At 36.4% G+C, this 22,534-nt stretch overlaps 1 protein-coding gene across 6 annotated transcripts in view; it reads right to left on the reverse strand.

Annotated features, from left to right (window-relative positions):
• Window positions 1-22,534, reverse strand: part of MCTP1 (multiple C2 and transmembrane domain containing 1) — a 793,635-nt gene that overhangs the window by 276,693 nt on the left and 494,408 nt on the right. For all 6 annotated transcript variants that reach the window (XM_044001060.1, XM_044001042.1, XM_044001050.1 and 3 more), the window contains one exon: window positions 19,389-19,519. In XM_044001060.1, coding sequence (XP_043856995.1) covers window positions 19,389-19,519 — 131 coding nt within the window. The remainder of the gene's footprint in view (window positions 1-19,388; window positions 19,520-22,534) is intronic.

The following is a 22,534-nucleotide window of genomic DNA, read 5'->3' on the forward strand; positions in this document are numbered from 1 at the left end:
GGAAAAACAACTGACTCAGAAAATAGATCTGGGAGAGAAAATTTAAGAATTACTGGACTACCTGAAATCCATGATCAAAAAAGGAGCCTGAACAGAAACTTTTAAGAAATTATTAAAGAAAACTCTACTAATATCTTAGAACCAGAAGCTAAAATAGTAATTGAAAGAATCCATTTATCACCTCCTGAAAGAGATCCCCAGGAACTCCCAGGAAAATTATAGACAAATTCCAGAACTCTCATGTCAAGGAGAAAATATTACAAGCAGGTGGAAAGAAACAATTCAGATAACCAAGGAGTTACAGGCAGACTTATATAGGATTTAGCAACTTCTATACTAAAGGATCAGAGGGCTTAGAATATAATATTATGAGAGCTTGGATTACAACAAAGAATCAACTACTTGGCAGAACTGAACATCTTTCAGGGGAAAAATGGACATTTAATGAAATAAGGTACTCAAGCATTTCTGATAAAAAGACAGACTTGAATAGAAAATTCAATTTTCAAATACAACTCAAGAGAAGCATAAAAAAGGTAAACAGGAAAGAATAAAAACTTACTCAGTAAGGTTAAACTGTTTACATCTCTACAAGGGAAGATGATACTTGTAAGTCTTAAGAACTGTGTCTATTAGGGCAGTTAGAAGGGGTATAAATAGAGGGTGCATGTAGAAGTTGACTTTGATGAGATGATATAAAAAACTAAGGGGTGAAAAAAGGGGACTGCACAGGGAGAAAAGGGCAGGGACAGGCAGGACAGAGTAAATTATATCACATGGAGAGGTACAAAAGACCTATTACCCTGGAGGGAAAGAAAGGAAGGGAGTGAGCATTGTATAAGGGTAGGAATTGGGAAGGAGAGGTAAGCCAGGTCCAAAATTCATTAAAGAAGGAAGGAGAGTCAACTCGAGATCTTTAGACAAGCAGCTACTAGGATTTTGATTGGGTGGTACATAGGAATTGCATGAACTTCAAAGAAGAGGTTATTGAGTGATGGAGGTAGGGGGAGAACTTGGAAATGTCAGTGTTGAGCAAGAGGTATTCTAACTCCCTTGCCTTAACCAGTGAGCTGAAAAGAATGAGTGAAAGTACAGCCAGTACAGGAAAGGTGGTCAGGGAGGCTATCATCTGGGAGAAGTCAGCTTCCAGTAATAGCTAGAAGTTGGAAGTAGTGGGAGAGGCAAATATTTGAATGGAGAGAAGTTCGTTGCCCATGGTATAGGCATTCCAGAGGGCACAGTGGAAGGGGTGGGTGATAATTGGCTGGAACTTTAATGAAATGGTTGAGAGGGATGCAAATAAGGAATGAGGTGGTGGTGATGGGGAATTGTGTTTGAATGATGACTTACAAGAGTTTAGAGAAACTGGGTGTGTAAAGGTACCGGAATGCTCATCATTGAGTGGAAGGTATCACTCTTCTGGCCAGCCAAGTGGCACAGTGAATAGAGTGCTGGATCTGGAGTCAGAAAGAATCATCTTTCTGAGTTCAAATTCAGTATCAAACACTTATTAGCTTTGTGACTCTGGGTAAGTCATTTAACCCTGTTCGCCTAAGTTTCCTCAGCTGTAAAATGAGCTGGAGAAGGAAATGGGAAACCGCTCCAGTATATTTGCCAAGAAAATCTCAAATGGGATGATGAAGAGTCAGACAAGACTGAAGTGACTAAAGAATACCATGACCACTCCTCTAGGCTGGAGATCAGGTTGGAAACAAGTACAGAATGAGATAGAAAAAACATGATCTAGTGGTCAGAATAATGACACCATTTCACTATTCCTTTCCCCAGAGGATGGAGATTAGGTAGGAAACAGACTCTTTCCTCTTATGATTTTTCAAGTCTCTTTTTCTTGTTTTATGATTATTCATTTGTTGATTTTCTAGTTTTATAAACTGGATGCCTAGATAATTAATAATTTCTTTTCCTATTCAGTTAACATCTTTTCAGAGATATAACTTTTTCCTCTGAGTATTCTTATCTGTGTTCCATAAATTTTGGTCCATTATGTCACTGTTAAAATTATTCTTTAATCCATTCATAAATATATTTTTTGTTGTTTTAAAGGCTCTCAAAAAGTGCTATGAGTCTTAAGAGTCTCATGTGTCTAGACACACATGAGAGCAGATTTAATTACATAATCTTTTTTTTTTTAAGCAGGGCGATGAGGGTTAAATGACTTGCCCAGGGTCACACAACTAGTGTCAAGTGTCTGAGGCCAAATTTGAACTCAGGTCCTCCTGTATCCAGGGCCAGTGCTTTATCTACTGCACCACCTAGCTGAGCCCTCATAGTCTTTTCTTGATCAATGTATTTGTTAATTTTCCATGTTTCTTTATGTGATATTGTCATGTTAAGTGTCCTGTTGCCCTTTGGTTTACTTTATAGAAATAAGTGAAATTCCTTTATTTAGCTCAAAGTCAATCTTTCATTGAATTTATATAAAAATTATATGGGATGTTACTTTGGGGCTAAGGTGTGTTTCCTTTATTTTTTGAAATATATTCACTATAAAGCAGCAGTCATCAAAACTATTTGGTACTGGCTAAGAAATAGAGTAGAGGATCAATGGAATAGGCTAGGCACAGGAGACACAGTAGTAAATGACTTTAGTAATGTATTGTTTGATAAACCCAAAGACTCCAGTTTCTGGGATAGGAACTCAGTATTTGACAAAAACTGCTGGGAAAACTGGAAGATAGTATGGCATAAATTAGACATAGACCAACATCTTACACCTTGTACTAAAATAAGGTCAAAATGGGTACATGATATAGACATAAAAGGTGATACCATAGCTAAATTAGGAGAGGAAGGAACAGTTTACCTCTCAGATCTTTGGAAAGGATAACAGTTTATGACCAAACAAGAGATAGAGAATATTATGAAATGCAAAATGTATGATTTTGATTACATTAAATTAAAAAGGTTTTATACAAACAGAAGCAATGCATCCAAAATTAGAAGGGAGGCAGAAAACTGGGAAACAATTTTTATAGCCAGTACTTCTGATAAAGGCCTCATTTCTAAAATATATAGGGAACTAAATCAAATTTATAAGAATCCAAGTCATTCCCCAATTTAGAAATGGTTAAAGGATATGAACAGGCAGTTTTCTGATAAAGAAATCGAAGCTATCTATTGCCATATGAAAAAATGCTCTAAATCATTACTGATTAGAAAAATGCAAATTAAAACAACTCTGAGGTACCACCTGATACCTATCAGATTGGCTAAAATGACAAAAAAGGAAAATAATAAAGGTTGGAGAAGCTGTGGAAAAATTGGCACACTAATGCATTGTTGGTGGAGCTTTGAACTGATCCAACCATTCTGGAGAGCAATCTGGAATTATGGCCAAAGGGCTATAAAGCTGTGCATACCCTTTGACCCAGCAATACCACTATTAGGTCTTTTTCCCAAAGAGATCATAAAAAAGAGAAAAGGACCCACATGTACAAAAATATTTATAGCTGCTCTTTTTGTGGTGGCAAGGAATTGGAAATTGAGGGGATGTCCATCAATTGGGAAATGGCTGAACAAGTTGTGGTATATGAATGTAATGGAATTCTATTGTGCAGTAAGAAATGATGAGCAGGCGGATTTCAGAGAAACCTGGAAGGACTTGCATAATTGAGATGAGCAGAACCAGGAGAATGTTGTACACAGTATCAACAACATTGTGTGTTGCTTGACTGTAATAGACTTGATCCTTCTCAGCAATACAAAGGTACAAGATAGTTCCAAAAGACTCATGATGGAAAAGACTCTCCAAATCTAGGGAAAAAAAAACCGAACTGTGGAATATGGATCCAGATTGAACCATCCTATTTCTTTTGTTTTTGGTACTGTTGTTTTTCTTTTTTGAGGTTTTTCCTTTTTGTTCTGATTCTTTTCTTATAATAGGACTAATGCAGAAATATGTTTAATGTTATTGTACATATATAACCTATATCTGATTACTTGCTGTCTTGGGGAGGAGGGAAAGGGGGGGTAGGGAGAAAAATTTGAAACAGAAATATTATAAAAACTAATGTTGAAAACTATCTCTACATGTAACTGGAAAATAATAAAATACTTTTATAATAAAAATGAAATATTATATTCAAATTTACCTGAATTTTTCATAAACAATGAACACTGAATGATTATCATTAAGATGCCTGTAATACGTGTTTAAAATTGAGGTTCTAACACTCAGTCATGAGAACTCCTGATGAGTTAAATTTGAGCTTTCTCACTGCTGGTATTCTGTCTTTCTTTTTTTTTTTTCTTTTTCTTTTTCTTTTCTTTTCTTTTTTTTTTTGCGGGGCAATGAGGGTAAAATGACTTGCCCTAGGGTCACACAGCTAGTAAGTGTCTAGTGTCTGAAGCTGGATTTGAACTCAGGTCCTAAATTCAGCGCTGGTACTTTATCCACTGCACCACCTAGCTGCCCCAACTGCTGGTATTCTGTAGATTCTATTCGACTTTACTTCATTTTCTGTTTCCAGTGCTTTTGGATAATGTGCTTGTATGGCTTCATGAAGCAGGGAAATAAGACTAATTTTGTTTTTCTGGAAAACCTATAATATTTAAATTATTGCTTTACACTCCATCTTTAGACTCAGTTTCCTTGGCTTGTGAATATCATATTTTTCCAACCTTCTTGCCTTTTATTTAGTTAAATTTTTCTTCTAGCTATAAACTTTTGTGTTTTGAATCTGTAAATTTTTAAGAAGAGAATCCATTATTTCGGAAAGATTCTTTTTCATGTGTTTTAAATTCTCTAATCTTAATTGTATTTTTTGTCTTTTGAGAGCTCTTATTTCCACTTTAATTTCCATTCTTCTTTTAATAATTCCATTGTTCTTCTGGAACACTCTGGAATGTTCTGTTTTACCATTGAACTATCATTTTAAGGCTCTCATTATGCCTGTGGTGGAACTTCTCCTTTCATCAACTATTTCTGAGTCCATTTTTTACTCCATGGTATTCATTTATTTTATCGGATCCTTTAAAAAATTATTATTTGCTCATTTTTCTTTTCTCGGTCTCTCTACTAGTTTTTCTGTTAGTTTTTCTTGTGGTAAGTTCTTTCCTAAATCCTCTCTGTTGTTTCCTGCCATTTTGTTTTTCTTATCTCTTGCTATTTTAAAAACGATGAAGGGAGCTGAATTTAGCTACAATCTTTTACCCAGGCATCTATCTGGAGTTCTCCATTTTTTCTCTTTAGTTGTTCCACCTCCCCCCCCCCCCGCCTTTTTTATTTGATACCTTTATAGCAGTTTTGTTTTGCTGAGATGGAGATGGGATTAAACCAATCCTAGGACTTCAGGTGGCACTAAGCTTACACAGACATAGGTTCAGGATGGAGGCCTTTGTTAACAATAGAAACCAGTATTGCCATAGATTGCCATGTCTTACCACTTTGGGTTTGTTTTTTTGTGTGTGTTTTTTGCAGGGCAATGAGGGTTAAGTGACTTGACCAAGGTCACACAGCTAGTAAATGTCAAGTGTCTGAGGCCGGATTTGAACTCAGGTCCTTCTGAATCCAGGGCTAGTGCTTTATCCACTGTGCCACCTAGATGGCCCCTGTCTTACAACTTTGAAATAGGATCTCGTGTTTGCTGACCTTGGAAGATTCCAGATTCCTTTGGCCTCTTCATTGAGGAAATTGCTTTATACTTGCTAAAGTTCTATAGACAGTTTGTGTCAATGTCTTTACCTTTTTCCCAATTTTCTTTTTTTTTTTTTTTAGTGAGGCAATTGGGGTTAAGTGACTTTCCCAGGGTCACACAGCTAGCAAGTGTTAAGTGTCTGAGGTCAGATTTGAACTCAGGTCCTCCTGAATCCAGGGCTGGTACTCTATCCACTGCACCACCTACCTGCCCCCCTTTCCCCAATTTTCAATGCCAATACTTAAAAAGTAAGGTAGCTATTATAATTGAATTAAATATCATTGCCTCATTTTTTTTTCTTCTAGTCATTGGTGTGGTGGCTGACCTTTATTTTAAAAAGTAGATCTAACAGCTAACGTCAAAATGATTCCCGCAATGGCAATTGGTCATTTGCTATTGCTAGATAGTCAATTTCACTTGTGACAATGCTAGCTGGTATTCTCCATGTTCTGTGATGTTTGAATCTTTAAATTAAGCAAATATTCAGGCTATTATAGGTATGATGCTTCTACAAAGTCTGTGAACCTTTGGACTTTTGTTTTTTTACTCTGAACTATATTTTTCAATTTTTTTTTTTTTGCTACCCTCCTCAATGCTCAACTCAAATTACTTGATATTTAAATATATTTTGGCTTAATGTATAAGATCTTATTAAGTTCTTTGCTAGAAATATATGCTTATATATGGAACATAAGTGGCAAACAGAAATATCAGCTAATATTCTTCCTGCATTTGTTTATTAACATTTCTTCCTGGGGCAGCTAGGTGGCGCAGTAGATAGAGCACTGGCCCTGGAGTCAGGAGTACCTGAGTTCAAATCCGGCCTCAGACACTTAACACTTTACTAGCTGTGTGACCCTGGGCAAGTCACTTAACCCCAATTGCCTCACTAAAAAAAAAACAACATTTCTTCCCAAAAGCATTGTGGGCTCTCACATTACTTTTCTCCTTACTCTGGTAATTCCAATTTATGTTCTTCTGGCAATATCATTTTTGTCATATAATGTAAGGGTTTTTTGTATGATTTATGACCTTTGGGGTTTTAATGAATAAATAAGTACAATTTAGAGTTTTCTTTTCTTATTTTATAGATATAAGATTTTCTGCCCTTTTAGGTTTCTGATTCTCAAAGTAACTCATAATTAAAAATCCAATAATCAAATGGAAACATTTCCCTTTGTACCTGTATAGTTTTCACTATCGCTCTACTCCAATGTGTCATTATCATGTGGAGACAACTCTGTGTCCTTGGAAGCTTTTTGGTAAAGCCCAAGGTCTAGCTGGTCCTCCCTTGAGTCTTTCTGATCCTGTGAGAAGTGGCGTGAATGTTACTTAGAACTAACTCAGCTACTTTTTCAAAGACTAAGACATTGGAATCATGACATGCTACAGTTCTAAGGTACTTCCAAAGCCATCCAAACAAACTTGTGCTGAAACAAGTCGCTTAGCTGTGCAATACCTGAAGAGTGGTCATCTGCTCTTTTCCCAGAAACTTTCAGGAATTCATCATGTATGCCCCGGGGCAGCTTATTTCATTTTTTGATCACATTAGTTGCCAGGAAGTTGAGTCAAAATCTTCTTCTCTACAAATTTTCTGGAGCCTCTGTTCCTTGTTCAGATCTCTGAGACTAATCAGAACAAATCCATTCCCTTTTCACATCATAGTACCCCAATTATTCAAAGGTATGTATTTCTATCCCACCCTCAGCCCCCTTAATTTCTTCATTTCTCTAAGGTAAATATCCCTAATGACTTCAAATCATCTTTAAGGTATGAGCTTCAGGACCTCCTGGCTGCCCCCCCCTTTGGACACTCTACAATATGAGCCATTAAGATATAATTTTTTTGGGTGGGGCATACAACTCATGAAAAATTTCTGCTTTAGGAAGGAGGCATATCCAGTTCCATTGGTGGGTGTAGTAGATACAACAATGACAAAAATAAAACCTTGAAATATTAAAGTAAATCTATTCAGAAATAATGTATCAAATTTATAATTTATTTTACCACCTGAATCACACAACTGGAGCAAATATGATCAGCTGCTGCCCCCTCAAATTTACTAGGCAATAAATTTGAAGAATACTGTAAGAAACGAATACAATATTTGCTAAGTTTCATGATTATGCAGAAGCTTTCAAGACATCACAAGATGTAACAAAATACAGATAGTTTCCCTAACTGTTGTCAGATGTTCATTTGATTTTGGGGAAATACTTATATTTCAGCACAATTCTGCAAAACTGTTAAATTCCCCATTCAATGACCACAAACTGCTATAAGTGTACAACTTGTTGCACAGAATCTGTTCATTAAGGAGAGCTGCCCCATCCCATAAGAAATACCACTGCTAGCATGAACTTTTGGAAAACACCTCCTGAAAACACATGTAAAGTAAAATAAAAGAAAAAAATAACAAAAGGGAAAGGAAGATTGAAACCATTAATAGATGTGGTTTACATCCAGCTCATCCTGAAACATGGCAAGAAGAATCAGTGGCCAGATTCCATTCTTCATTTAAACAATACTCAGTTTCTTTTAATAAAATATTTTATTTAACTCTTGCTTAGAAAAGAAATGGGGAAATATAAATATTTCATAATAAAAAAATCACCCTCCAGTTTAAGATTTCCTGACTAGTATATGCCATTGTGCGTTTAGATGAATAATGCAGGGCTCTCTCTCTCTCTTTCTCTCTCTCTCTCTCATTCTACTCTTATTTATGTTGGGTATAAAAAAAATCTTTGTAGTATTGGTGCAGGAAATGAAAAATGTCTACAATCAGAACCCACTAGGTGTCAAACCCTCAAATTAATTTGATCCCTTCAAATATATTTACCTTTGGTTTTAAAATGTTAATGAAGTAAAAGAAATATGTTTTTAAGACCTTCATTTGCCATAGTGCTTATATGTAGTCATACGTAGACTCAAATACATGCTCATAATTTAAAGACATTGTTCCTTACCCACAACTTGCCAATTTGGGGTCCATTTTTCTTATAGCTCTGATAAACCATATATCATTAATAGAAATATAGCTGAAACTATTCAAGTTTGCATTTACAGTCCTTGATTATCATGGGCAGTGCCAACTCATGCCCACTGATAACAATGAGACAGATGGCATTAAAGGTAATCCAGCAGCCTAAAATATATGCTCCCAAATCAACGACATTTTAAAGATAAACAAGAATGTTTATACTAATAAATAATGCTATAAATCTCACTATACTGGACTGCAAACAACTCCTGCTGAATAAAATGGCATGACATGGGATTTACTTATCCTGTATGTTCATAAAAACAACTTGTTCTGTGACAGCACTCATTCTTGGCGATTTACTGCAGCTGTCTGCAGCCAATTTGTTCACATTATGACTATGCATAAAGGTGTAACAATCATGGGGATTTATTAGCTGATTATCATAAAGGTGGCAGTCAGCCGCTCCTTCCAAAATGCAGGTGAAAAGAAAGTTAAATAATTATATGGAGATTAAAATCATATCACTCTCCCTTGGAGTTTGTAACAGTAATAGTTAATTGTTGTTTAAGTTTACAATATGGTATACAGCACTTGAGTCAACTTATAGGTAGCACTATGGTTAGTGAATGCTTGTTGGGTAGATAAAGTACTTATTGGATACCCTGAGGATTCACCCATGTTGGCTTCTGTTCTTTATCTTCAGTAAATGCTTATCAGGGTGATGTGCACCTAAGTATTTTGGTGAGCGCAAATGACTCTTGTTTAAAAGGTTCACAGGTAAATTTCAGAAGGGCAAATAATTCAGAATCATCATTTACCCATTTCTAGGAACCATTTTTAAACTCCTTCATATTTTACACACACAAACACACCTAAAAACTTTCTTAATCCTTGGCAGGACCTAGAACCATTGGTACTTGGCATGAGGTGGGCATGATTTCTGCCCATGACCAGGCTTAATAAGTGCTTATATATTTTTTCACTGGTTATACTAATTTTCTTTATCTAAACGGGTTTTTTTGTTCTGTGTAGTTGAAATTTTAAAAATTCTTATAGCAGAAAAAGGTCATATTCATTTGGATTGAGTCAAATTCTAGCTCATATACATAGAAAGCATGAGTTTTCACTTCCAAGCTTTCACACAATTGCTGTCTTTAGTTTTTTCATATATGCATGCAATTTTATTCTTGGATTGTTCTATTTGGTTTCTTACTTGGATTATTCTTTTATTTTATTTTTAATTTTTTTTTTATGCAGGACTATGAGGGTTAAGTGACTTGCCCAGGGTCACACAGCTAGTAAGTGTTAAGTGTCTGAGGCCAGATTTGAACTCAGGTTCTCCTAAATCCAGGGCCAGTGCTTTATCCACTGCATTACCTAGCTGCTCCCAGATTCTTCTTCTTCTTCTTCTTTTAAAAACACTTATCTACTCTGTTAGGTAGTAGAATCAATAATTTCTGTGCCCAGTGAACAAAATTGGGAATGTAACAGAAGAAAAAGTGCTACAAATTCTCTTAGCTAAGTTCCCTCACTTTGGGCAGATATCTACACAGCCTATGGCCCCTTAATAACATCTGTTCTGGATTGCAGCATAATAAATGCACCCATTCCATTTTCTGTTGCTTGGTAAACATATTTTTTCAACACATTATGTTTTATTGGACCTCTTCTTTAAAAACAGATCATTGGGGGGGCAGCTAGGTGGCACAGTGGATAAAGCACTGGCCCTGGATTCAGGAGGACCTGAGTTCAAATCTCGTCTCAGACACTTGACACTTACTAGCTGTGTGGCCCTGGGCAAGTCACTTAGCCCTCATTGCCCTGCAAAATAGAAAAAAAACCCCCCAAAACCCCCAGATCATTGCAGAGATGAGATGTCAGGACTATTCCTATTGTCCTTACTAAAGTTTTCTCCCATATTTGACTGGATTGAACTCATAAGACATCAGATTCAAGCCTGGAACTGCCACTTATTACCATAGTGATCTTGGCCTGCTCATTTCCCCACTTGGAGTTTTATTTTCCTTATCTATATATGGTATTAGATAGTATTAGAATAGAAGGATCCTAAGATCTCTTCCTGCTCTAACATTCTTCAGTCCCTACTGTTGATTCAATGTGATGATGGACTCTAGTTTCCCTTTATGGACCCTCTTGCATGTGCAGTAGAATCATACTTGAGATCTAATTGATTGATTTCCCTGACATCCCAAATTCTTCTTTGATTGGAAGGGAGACTCTAGAAACTTATAAGATAATCAGAGCTTCTGGTTAAAATCCTGGCTCTACTTCTTACTACCTAAGGGACCTCAGGCAATTTAGTCACAGTCTCACCCTCAGGTTCCTCATCTATAAAATGAAGGAATTGGGTTATTGAACTGGATGACTGCTAAGGTCATTTCCAGCTTGAAATCTATGGTTCTATGATAGGAACCTTTGCTACTATTTCAAGACTTCCAGGAAAGTCAGAGGAAAAGTATACGTGTCTTCAATCTTCTGTAGAGAATGACAGAAACATTATGAAGAAAAGGTCATTGCTACCTCCATATAGGCTCCAGGGAGCTCTTCAGCTAGCCAATTCTTTTTGTGACTGCTACTGTTCACCTCATGATTCATCCTCAGTGCCTAACAATACCTGGTTTGGTAAACATTAAAAAAATTTTTTCCACACAGATATTCTGGGCATTGATTTCTAGATGAAATGAACATTAGAGATTTTCTAGTCAAAATCCTTCATAGAAGAGAGAATTAAGGCCCCAGTACTTGTCCAAGGTCACAGAGGAAGTAAATGCCAGAGCACATCCTAAGACATTTTCCACTAGATCTCACTGCTTTGTTCAGGGCTTTGTCTTAAGTCATTGTAGGTTGTGGGAATGGGGCTCCTATTGGATGTTTCCCATTTCAACTTCTTTGCCATTTATTCCTGCATTCATTCAACAAGAATTTGTTAAAGATCTACGATGTACAAGTCACATAGGTGATAATTATATAGATGAGAAGAAAAATAGTCCCTGACTCTAAGGAATTTACAGTCTTCTGGAAAGATACATGTCCACAGATAAGTAAACAGTACATATACGTAAAAAATACAAAGTGATTTCGGGGACAAGTAGCATTGGTTGGGGGAATTAGGGGAGGTCTCTAGAAGAAGGGGAGCACTTGAGTTGGGCCTTGAAGTGAACTAGGGTCTCCAAAAGATAGAGACATAAGGAGAGAGGATTCAGGGCAACCTGGGAAAATCATGGATAAGGAAGATAAATGTAGTAGATGGATTGCATTTTTCATAAGATCTTCAGAGTTGTTTTGAATCATTGCATTGCTGAAAATAACCGAGTCAATCACAGCAGATCCTCTAACAATATTGCTGTTATTTTGTATACAGTACATTTCACTTGGAAGATAACTATATAGAGAACAACAAACTGGTTAGATATGCTGCAATGTAGCATACATAATGTGCAATCAGCCTCAAAAAATATTATAAAGTCATTGGGAAGGGCTTTAAATGCCAAACAGAGAAGTTTATGTTTTTTGTTTGTTTTTTGACAAGTTTATGTTTTATCCTAGAAGCAATTGGGAACCAAGGAAGCTTCTTCAACAGAGAAGTAATATGGTCAGGCCTATGTTTTAGGAATGTCAACTTGGTAACCACATGGAGGATTCATTGGAGAGGGAAAGTTGGAGATGTGAGAAAACTACTGCAGGGGGCAGCTGGGTGGCACAGTGGATAAAGCACCAACCCTGGATCCAGGAGGATGTAAGTTCAAATTTGGCCTCAGAAACTTGACACTTACTAGTTGTGTGACCCTGGGCAAGTCACTTAACCCTCATTGCCCAGCCAAAACAAAACAAAACAAAACCAAAAACCAAAAACTACTACAGTAGTTTTTATATGCAAGGTGATTAGTGCCCAACAGATGATGGTTGTTGTATGAAGGGAGGGAAGAGGACAGCTGATGTGGAGGAGATAGAATGGATAACCTGTCAACTGACTGGACATGGGGGGAGGTGGGAAATGAGAGCTCCATAGCAACCCATCTTAAAAAGAGCTTTCCACCTGCTGGCTAGAGAGATTAACATGCAGAAAGAGACCCCTGATTATCTCTGAGAGGCAGGGGTGATTCGGAGGTGAGTTGAAATATTCCACCCAATTGCTTAATGGAAGCAAATTAGAGAACTATCAGGTATTTTAGAATGAAAGGATCATAGAAATCTCAAAGTTGGAAGGAACCTCAGATATTATTTAGCCTAATCCCCTTCCTGAAGCATAAATCCCCTCTACAACACCTCTGGCAAGGGATTTATGCAGTCAATATTTAAAGACTGCCAATGTCAGGCTACTCACTTCTTCCCCAAGGGAGCCCATTATTTTTTTTTTCTTTTAACACTTTGAAATTTTTCAAATTATTTATTTATTTTTAACATTATTAAACATCTTTTTTTTTAGTTCTAAATTCTTTTCTTCCTTCCAGCTCTTCCCCAAGCTATTGAGAAGGCAAACAATATATCACTTATACATGTTAAATAATGCAAAACACATTTCTATATTAGCCATATTGCAAAAAAACCCAAGAAAAATAAAGTGAAAAAAATTATACTTCAATTCACACTCATAGTTCATCAGTCTTTTTCTCTGTATGTAGATGGCATTTCCAATATGACTCCTTCAACATTATCTTGGATCGTTGTATTTATAAGAGTAGCTAAGTTTTTCACAGTTGATAATGGTTACAATATTGTTGTTACTGTGTACAATTATCTGCTTACTTCATTCAGTATCAGTTCATATACGTCTTCCTAGGTTTTTCTGAAATCATCCCCTTTGTCATTTTTTATAGCACAACAGTATACCATCACAATCATATACCATAATTTGTTCAGTTATTCCCCAATTGATGGGCATCCCATCAATTTCCAATTCTTTGCCACTGCAGAAAGAGTGGCTATACATATTTTTTCTACATATAGGTAATTTTTCTTTTCCTTTGATCTCTTTGGGATACAGACCTAGTAATGGTATTGCTGGGTCAAAGGGTATGCATAGTTTTATAGGTCACTGGACAAAGTTCCAAATTGGACTTCTGAATGATTGGAGTAGTTCACAACTGCACCAACAGTGTATTAGTGCCCCAATTTTTCCATATCCCCTCCAGCATTTGTCATTTTCCTTTCCTGTCATGTTAGTCAATCTGATAGATGAGAGGTGGTATCTCAGAGTTGTTTTAATTTGTATGTCTCTAATTAATAGTGATTAAAAATATTGTTATGTGACCATTGATAGGTTTGATTTCTCCTTCTGAAAACTGTCATTATCTTTTGACATTTATTAAATGTAGAATGGCTCTTATTTTTATAAATTTGGATTAGTTCCCTATTTATTTCAGAAATGACCCCTTTATCAAAGAAATTTGCTATAGAAAGTTTTGATATTACTTCATAGTTTATGGTGCCTTTAAGCTAAATATAGTTTCCCAGAATCTCTCTTTTTTGTTTCCTGAATATCTCTTTTAATCAAATCTAATTTTGCTTTTGATTTATCTGAGATCATGATTGCTTCCCCTACTTTTTTCTGTCAGCTGAAGCATAATAGATTCTATTCCAGCCCCTTATTTTGTCTCTGTGTGTATCTTACTGTTTCAAGTGTGTCTCTTGTAAACAACATATTGTTGGATTTTGATTTCTAATCCATTCTGTCATGTGCTACTGTTTTGTGGGTAAGCTCATCTTATTCATATTCAAAGCTATGATTACTGTGTATTTCTTTCCATCCTATTTCTCTTTGTTTCTTCTTTTCTCTCTGTTTTGACCATGACCCTCCTCAAAAGTAATTTTTGCTTTTGACCACTGAGCCTCCCTTGATCTGTCCTCCCTTTTATCATCACTCTCCTACTTCCTTGTTGGGTAGGATAGATTTCTACACCCAACTCTCTGTTTATATACATATATATTCTTGTATATATGTGTCTCTCTCTCTATTTTTTCTTCCCTCTTTGATCCAATTCCCATGAAAATGAGGTTTAAGAATTGCCTGTCACTCCATTTCCCCCTCCACTATAAAACTCTTCCTTATATGTACCTTTTATGTGAGATAGTTTCCCCCAATCTTCTTCTCCCTTTCCCCTTCTCCCAGTGAATCCCTCTTTCTCACACTTTTTTTTGGAGATCATGCTAACATAATCGACTCATGCCTATGCCTTCTGTCTATATAGACTCCTTCTAATTGCCCTAATAATGATACATTTCTTAGGAGCTACATGTGTCATCTTTCCAAATAGTATTGTAATCAATTTAACTTTGAGTCCCTCATGATTTCTTTTTCATGTTTATCTTTATTATGCTTCTCTTAAGTCTTGTGTTTGAATGTCCAATTTTTAATTTTGTTCTGGTCTTTTCATCAGAAATACTTGAAAGTCCTCTATTCCTTTAAATATCCACTTCCCCTGAAGGATTATACTCAGTTTTGCTGTGTAGGTTATTCTTAGTTGTGATCCTAGCTCCTTTGCTTTTCAGAATATTATATTCTAAGCCCTTTGCTTCTTTAAGGTGGAAGCTGCTAAATTTTGTGTGATCTTAACTGTGACTCCATTATATTTGAATGTTTTTTTTTTCTGATGGCTCACAGTATTGTCTCCTTGACCTGGAAGCTCTGGAATTTGGCTATAATCTTCCTGGGAGTTTTCATTTTGGGATCTCTTTCAGGAAGTGATTGGTGAATTCTTTCCATTTCTCTTTTACCCTCTGTATCTAAGATTTCAGAGAAGTTTACCTTAATAATTTCTTGAAATATGATGTTTAGACTCTTTAAAAAATCATAGCTTTTTGTGTAGTCCAATAATTCTTAATTATCACACCTTTGGTCTATTTTCCAGGTCAGTTGTTTTTCTGAAAAGACATTTCACATTTTCTTCTATTTTTTTTCATTCTTTTGACTTTGTTTTTATTATTTCTTAATGTCTCATTGAGTCCTTGGCCTCTATTTGCCCAATTCTAATTTTTAAGGAATTATTTTCTTTAGTGAGATTTTATACCTCCTTTTCCATCTCGTCAATTCTACTTTTCTGGACTGTTTCTTCAGTGAGTTTTTGTGCATCTTTTGCCATTTGGTCAATTCTATTTTTTGATGTTCATAATTTTATTGCATCACTTCAATTTCTTTCCCCAAATTTTCCTCTACCACTCTTACGTCTTATAGGATTTCATATTGGACTTGTGTCCAGTTTGCATTTTTCTTTGAGGTTTTGCTTATAGCTGTTCTTCACATTGCTTTTTCTTTTTGTGTTTATGTCTTGAGCTTCCCTGCCACTATCACTAGATTTTTATGTCTAGATTATTTTTTGCTACTTTTTCTAGCCTATTTCTTGACTTTGAATTTTATATTAAAGTTAAGCGTTGCATACCTGCAGGTAGGGAGATACTGTCCCAAGCTTCAGGCTTTTTTTTTTTTGTGCTGATATTTCAGAGCTAGTTTTGGGGATGGAAGGGATCTTCAGGTTTTTATTTCTTTCAGGGTGGTATGATCCACGGAGAGGTATGGTCACTGATTGCTTGATCTGTGCTCTAGTCTTTACCCAGGAAGGGCTCTCTTGCAGTTGCAAGCACTTCTGTTCCTCTTGGCCTTGGAACCATGACCCAGAACTGTATATGGGCAATGGAATTTCCAAACAGTATCCAGTCCTGTGCCGAATATTAGCTCAGAGTCCCCTGTAATCTCTAATTGATCAATAATTTAACACACTTACTGTGTCTAGGCTGAGAGCTCCCAAAGGTGCTGTTGCCACTGTCTTAGATACCACCTCTGAAGTCCACCACTGGTGCTTCTGCTGTGTTCTGCCTGGACCCCATCCTGATGTCATAGACCTCTTCTGCCAACCTCCTAAGTTGTCTTAGGGTAGAAAATATCTCACCCTGAATATCTGTTGGCTCAGCCACTCCAGAATTTGATTTGAGGTATTATTTTAAAGTTGTTTGGAGGGGAAAGTTGGAAGAATTCAGCTGGATTGCTGCCCATAGTTTTTCATATTGGCTCTACCCCCAGCTTGTTCTTTTTTCAACTAGTTCTAGAACTGGGCAGTTCTTCATATTGCACTGAAATCTTTTCTCTAAGGCTTCTACTGTGACCCTGTAAGCTAGTAGGGAGTAGATACCAGGAGGAAAGAAATTCAGACTGGTGTCAGCTCTTAAGCCCAAAACTTCCTCTTCCCCACCACCAATTTTGAATGAGAGTAATGCTACAGGAATTCCTTACATCAGAGAATTCTGAGAAAAGTGCTTTACAAATGCAATATGTTATATCAACATGCTGTTATTATCATTACTACTAGTAAGTCCAGGTTTCAGTTCACTGGTGCTCCTTTCAGGTTTCAAGATGCTATTCGTAGTACTAACTTTTGGAGGATTTTTTACATACCAGACTCACTATAAGCAGAAGACCCTAGGGATATTTATCCTGTATTCATTACTCCTCATCAAGAATATAACCAACTCAAGATATTTAAAAGGGAGTATAAGTGGAAGTGTAACAACTGAGAATGTTGGACTTGGACTTAGAATGATCTCCCTTTAAATCCTGTTAGTATCTATGTGAACATGAGAATCTTTTAAGGACTCGATCTCAGTTTCCTCATCTGTAAAATGGGATAATAATATTCTTATCTCCTAGGGTTGTTGTGTGGATCAAGTAAGATAATGCATGTGAAGTGCTTTATAAACATTAAAGAGATATGTAAAGGCTAGCTATTATTGTTATTATTTATTATTATTATTACCATAAGGGTAATACAATTGAGGATAAGCATATTACAAATGATAATAACAATTCTCTGCTTTATATAAAAGTCCTTAGAACATTTGCTAGCTCTCCTTGTTTTCCTCTTGCCTTTTTTCCCTTGGTTTGTTTCTTACTATGAATTTCATTCTAGTTCCAATTTGATGTTGTTCATTCATTGTCCTCTGAATCTGCTTTTCCAGTTCTCAACATGGGACCTAGCCTGGGACTTTTCTCATACATATTCTAATACAGGAGTATGCTGGAGCCAGTTTGAAATGGAGCCAATTGTTAATTTTTTGGTGTATACATTGGAAAGAGACAAATGCAATAAATCAGGGCATGATATACTGTGTTTTTGATTGTCTAGATTTAAGAATGAGATGGAGAAGATGTTAACACAGATTAAATTTACAAGTGTGTCATGTGTATATCCCTCCCCCCTGGAAGAGTCAGCTGTTAAATTTTTTTTTTTTTTTTTTTTTTAGGCAATGGGGGTTAAGTGACTTGCCCACAGTCACACAGCTAGTAAGTATCAAGTGTCTGAGGCCGGATTTGAACCCAGGTACTCCTGAATCCAGGGCCGGTGCTTTAACCACTGCGCCATCTAGCTGCCCCTAGCTGTTAAATATTTACCCACATATCCCTTCTCCCATCACAGACCTCTCAGGCACCATTTCCTTTCTGGCCATGGTGGGGAAAAGCCAATTCTATATCCTCACCCTTCTCCAAGAGATCTGAATGCTCTGGCCCTATTAGAAGCTTCTCAGTTTCTCATGGAAGCAGATTCAATGCTTCTTGTGTGCTCATGCTTCTTATAGATGACTTCTCCGAGAATAACTTGTTCTTTAGATCTGAAGCTCAATCACTTAAGCTGACCCCGAAGAGAACTTAAGGATGTTAGGAAGTAGACATGAAGGAAGAATGGGAGGAACTGGGTGGGTGGGGTGTGAGAAGACACAGAAATGGCATGTGGACTGCTAAGCTTGAGCTACAATAAGTAGGACAATTTGACTGAATTTGGGTGCATGAATAGGAATAATAAGAAACATATCTGGAGAGGTAGGTTGGAATCAGATTGTGGAGGGTTTAAATTGTTTGGTGAAGAGCTTGTATTTTATCCTAAATGCAATAGAGAATCACTGAAGATAACTGAAAGAGGGAATAGCATAGTCTAACCCATATGTACCTTAGAAAAATTATTTTGACATCTGTGTGGAAGAAGAATTAGAAAGGGGAGAAACCAGAATCAGGTAGACTATTTAGGAAGATAATACAGTGCAAGATAAAAGGTAATAAAGTCCTTAAGGCAGCAGTAAATTTCTTAATCTCTTTGGGTCTCAATTTCCTTGTCTGTAAAATTAGGGGGGTTGAACTAGATGATATCTAAGGTTCACATATATATATATATTCACATCACATGCCTCAGCCGTTAATTTACCTTGCTCCATTATTAGATTAATACATAGTTGCTTAATTACCATTCATCTTTATATTAAAAACATGGTGATTCTTTATAGTTTTATGAATCTCTAAAGAGATTCTAAAGATTCCATCCTTTGCTGTACTTTGCAAAAACAGAATTTTATGGTGATAATTAAATGTTTTATGAAAACTGTTTATCTTACAACTGTATTTTTTTAAAATTCAAGATTCCCTTATCCCCACTTCCAATGTTTCCAATCAAGAGAGCACTGGTATAGGAAAGAAATCACTTGCCTCTGAATCCTATTACACAGATATTTTCCAGTTAGGGTGGTTTCTGTCCATCAACTGGTCAAAACTGCCACCTACTGGTCAATACTGAGTTATGCCTTTCAGTCCTTTGCAATGGGAAATACGGAAAGCTATTTGTCCTCTGGTAAGGTCCTATGTTTCCTTCATAATGATAAGGGTTGGTTATGAGAATTAAATTTAAAACAAAGACCATTTTTGATAATCTATTTCCCTCCAGAGTGAAATAAAAAGACTGACTAGCACAAACCTGCCAATAAAATCATCTCTCTTTCCAGCATCTTTGTCCCATGCAGTAATATCAATAATTCCTCCTCGCTCTTCATAGAGATGAAAGTCAAATTGTTCCCTCCACTGAGGATTCAGTGTTTTTGGCATGATCTGGAAAAAAGGAGGAAGAAAGCAATTATTGTTTTATAATTGAAGGTCTTCTTGCCTGGGACACAAAATTAAATTGTAGGTACTACCAGGAAATCATAGGAACTTGTCTGAGGTTTTATTTTTTTTTAAATCCTGGAAACCTTGGACAACAGGGCATATTTACCATGTTTACCACTCCCACCAAAAAAGAGAACCTACAAGATGGTTTGTCCTGAAAAATGAAAATGAACCATGTTTCTCCTGAGGGAGGAGTCTTACCTTCAGCCCTCTTGAGTGATGGCCAGGAGGCAATGCTAGAAAATAATTTGAGAGTCAGACTGAACTATTCCTAACTTCTGAAGGAAAACAGGTTGAAAACCTCAGACAATAGGAGTAATTCTTTTTTTTGTGTGTAAGAGTGATTCTTTATAATAATAGTCAATGAGAAGAGTCACCATGTTACAAAGAGGAAATCAGAGTTTCCAGAAATCTTGGTTTCTGTCCTTTGGCTACCCCCACAGTTTGGAGAACTGGACTGAACAATACAGAAACAAGGCAGCTTCAATGATCACTTTATATTCAGTTTTGTCAGAGGATCACAGGGTACAAAGTTATTTCTATGAGCAAAATGACCATTCTCTAAGTGTCTTTAAAGTTCCAAAGAAACTGTTTTCTGCTAATTTTTGAGGTTCATTTAAATTATAAAGCAATCTAATACAAGGGCAGCTAAGTGGTGCAGAGGCTAGAATGCAGGGCCTGGAGTTAGCTAGATTGATCTCCCTGAGTTCAAATCTGGCCTCAGACACTCACTATGTGACCCTGGGCAAGTCACTCAACCTTGTTGAATCAGTTTCCTCATCTGTAAAATGAGCTGGAAAAGGAAATGGTAAACCATTCTAGTATCTCTGCCAAGAAAACCTCAAATATGGTCATGAAGAATTGGATATGACTAAACAACAAAAATTCTAACACAATTTAAATGAAACCAAATCAACAAATATTGATTGATTATCTTCAAGGGACTAGAGTTAATAGGTATTATGGGCTACAGAGAGGAATTTAGTAGAAGAAGCATACATGTTGGAGATCATACAAGGAGGTTTATTTATTGAAGTATCAAAAGCACTATATTAAGATGGTCTCTCCACAGAAGTCTATATAAGAAAGCTCAAGAAAAGCACTAAAATCAGGATATTGTGGATTGGTAGAACATAGAGAGTTGAACCATCAAGTTAGCTTGTCAACAAGCACTGAAGTGCTTACTATGTGCTGGAAACTGTGCTAAGTTCCGTGGAAACAAAGAAAGGCAAACATGTGGTTGTTAAAGGAGCTCACATTCTAAAGAAGGAGACATCATGCAACCAACCACATACACAGAACTATTCAGTATTAATGGAGAGTAATCTCAGAGGGAAGGCATTAACAGAGGGTTGGGTGTGGGGAGGGAGAAAGGCAAAGGTTTCTTTTCAAAGAGGGGATTTGAATTGATTTGGAGTGGAGGAGTAGGTCATGACAAAGTAGACTGAGGAACTGAGAAGTGAGAGTTCTTGAGAGAGTATCAATGTATTAATTGAAATTTCCGAGGATAAGGGCAGGAGTTGAGGTGGTGAGAAAGACAATTGTTTTTTAGAACAAAGTGATACATTATGCTATATTATACTGACTTTTATTTGTGACATTGAAGTTTAACTCAAAAATTTGAAAATCTAGGTAATAGTTACCAAAATTCTAGAGAATAATAATGCTTACTTCCTATCACCTGAATAAATATTTACTACCAGGTAACTTTCCATTACTGTATTCTATTAGGTTTAAAATATTTTTTATGTTTCTCATTTGGGGCATGAAATATGAAAGGTATGATGCTGTAGGGGTACAAAAAGAACAAAACCATTTTCAAATAGCTAGCAATCCAGAAGACTTATTCTTTTATTTTGCAGGGCAATGAGGGTTAAATGAATTGTCCAGGGTCACACAGCTTGTAAGTGTCAAGTGTCTGAGGCCAGATTTGAACTCAGGTCCTCCTGAATCCAGGGCTGGTGCTTTATCTACTATACCACCTAGCTGCCCCCAGAAGACTTATTCTTAAATAATTAAAAAAATAATCACCCTCTAGTCATCACTGATAAATAGAAGTATGTATAGAATGATTTTACAGAGATACACACACACACATATATGTGTATGTATACGTGTATATATGTAAATAAAATATTATGGCCAGAGCAGAGAGGAAGAGGAAGAAAAACTCTCATTTGGGCCAGATGAGAAAGAGAGAAAAGTTGAGAAGACTTATTTGGAAAAAAGCAAGGAGAAGATAGAATAGTGGAAAAAAGAGGTCAGAAAACTTGATATCCTAACAAGTTTGAAATAAAAAAGGAGAAAAGGATAGGAAGATCCATTACATATTTTATTAATAAAGAACTAAGAATTTTAAAAAAATCATCACTCTCATAGTACCCATCTTTACAGTGTTATTCAGTAAGTTTATATTTTTTTGACTAGACAATCAAATGCTATGTTTTTAATGTAGGTTACACAGAGAAGAGGCAGTGTGGAATAGTGGGAAGAAAGTTAGATTTTGAGTCAAAAGGCCTGGATTTTAATTCAGGCTCTGATACTAATGATGGAGCCATAGGCAAATGACTTTCCCTTTCTGGGCTTCAGTTCCTTATGTGTTAAAAAGGGAGAATTCTGCTAGTTGGGCCCTAGTGTCTATTAGAGATTGAAGTCTATGATCCTATGATTTCCAGTTTTTCGTAGACATCCTTAGAAAGCCCAGGTTAACTGGTACAAGACCCTTGGCTGCATCAGCTAACAGAGTAACCTAGATAGATTTCTTTCCTTTAAGCAGAGAGGCACAAGCTCATCTTCTACCTTAATAGTAGAACAGATATCTTTATGAGTAATGAGTGTGAAAAGGGAAAACTACAGTATGTACATGTAACCAAATGAACCATAATTTAAAAGCTCATAACTGAAACTTAATTAGTCAAAGAATTAGAGAGGGAAAGAACAAAAGAGACAAGTTCCCAG

This window comes from Dromiciops gliroides, chromosome 1 (assembly GCF_019393635.1).
Source record: "Dromiciops gliroides isolate mDroGli1 chromosome 1, mDroGli1.pri, whole genome shotgun sequence".
NCBI lineage: Eukaryota > Metazoa > Chordata > Mammalia > Microbiotheria > Microbiotheriidae > Dromiciops > Dromiciops gliroides.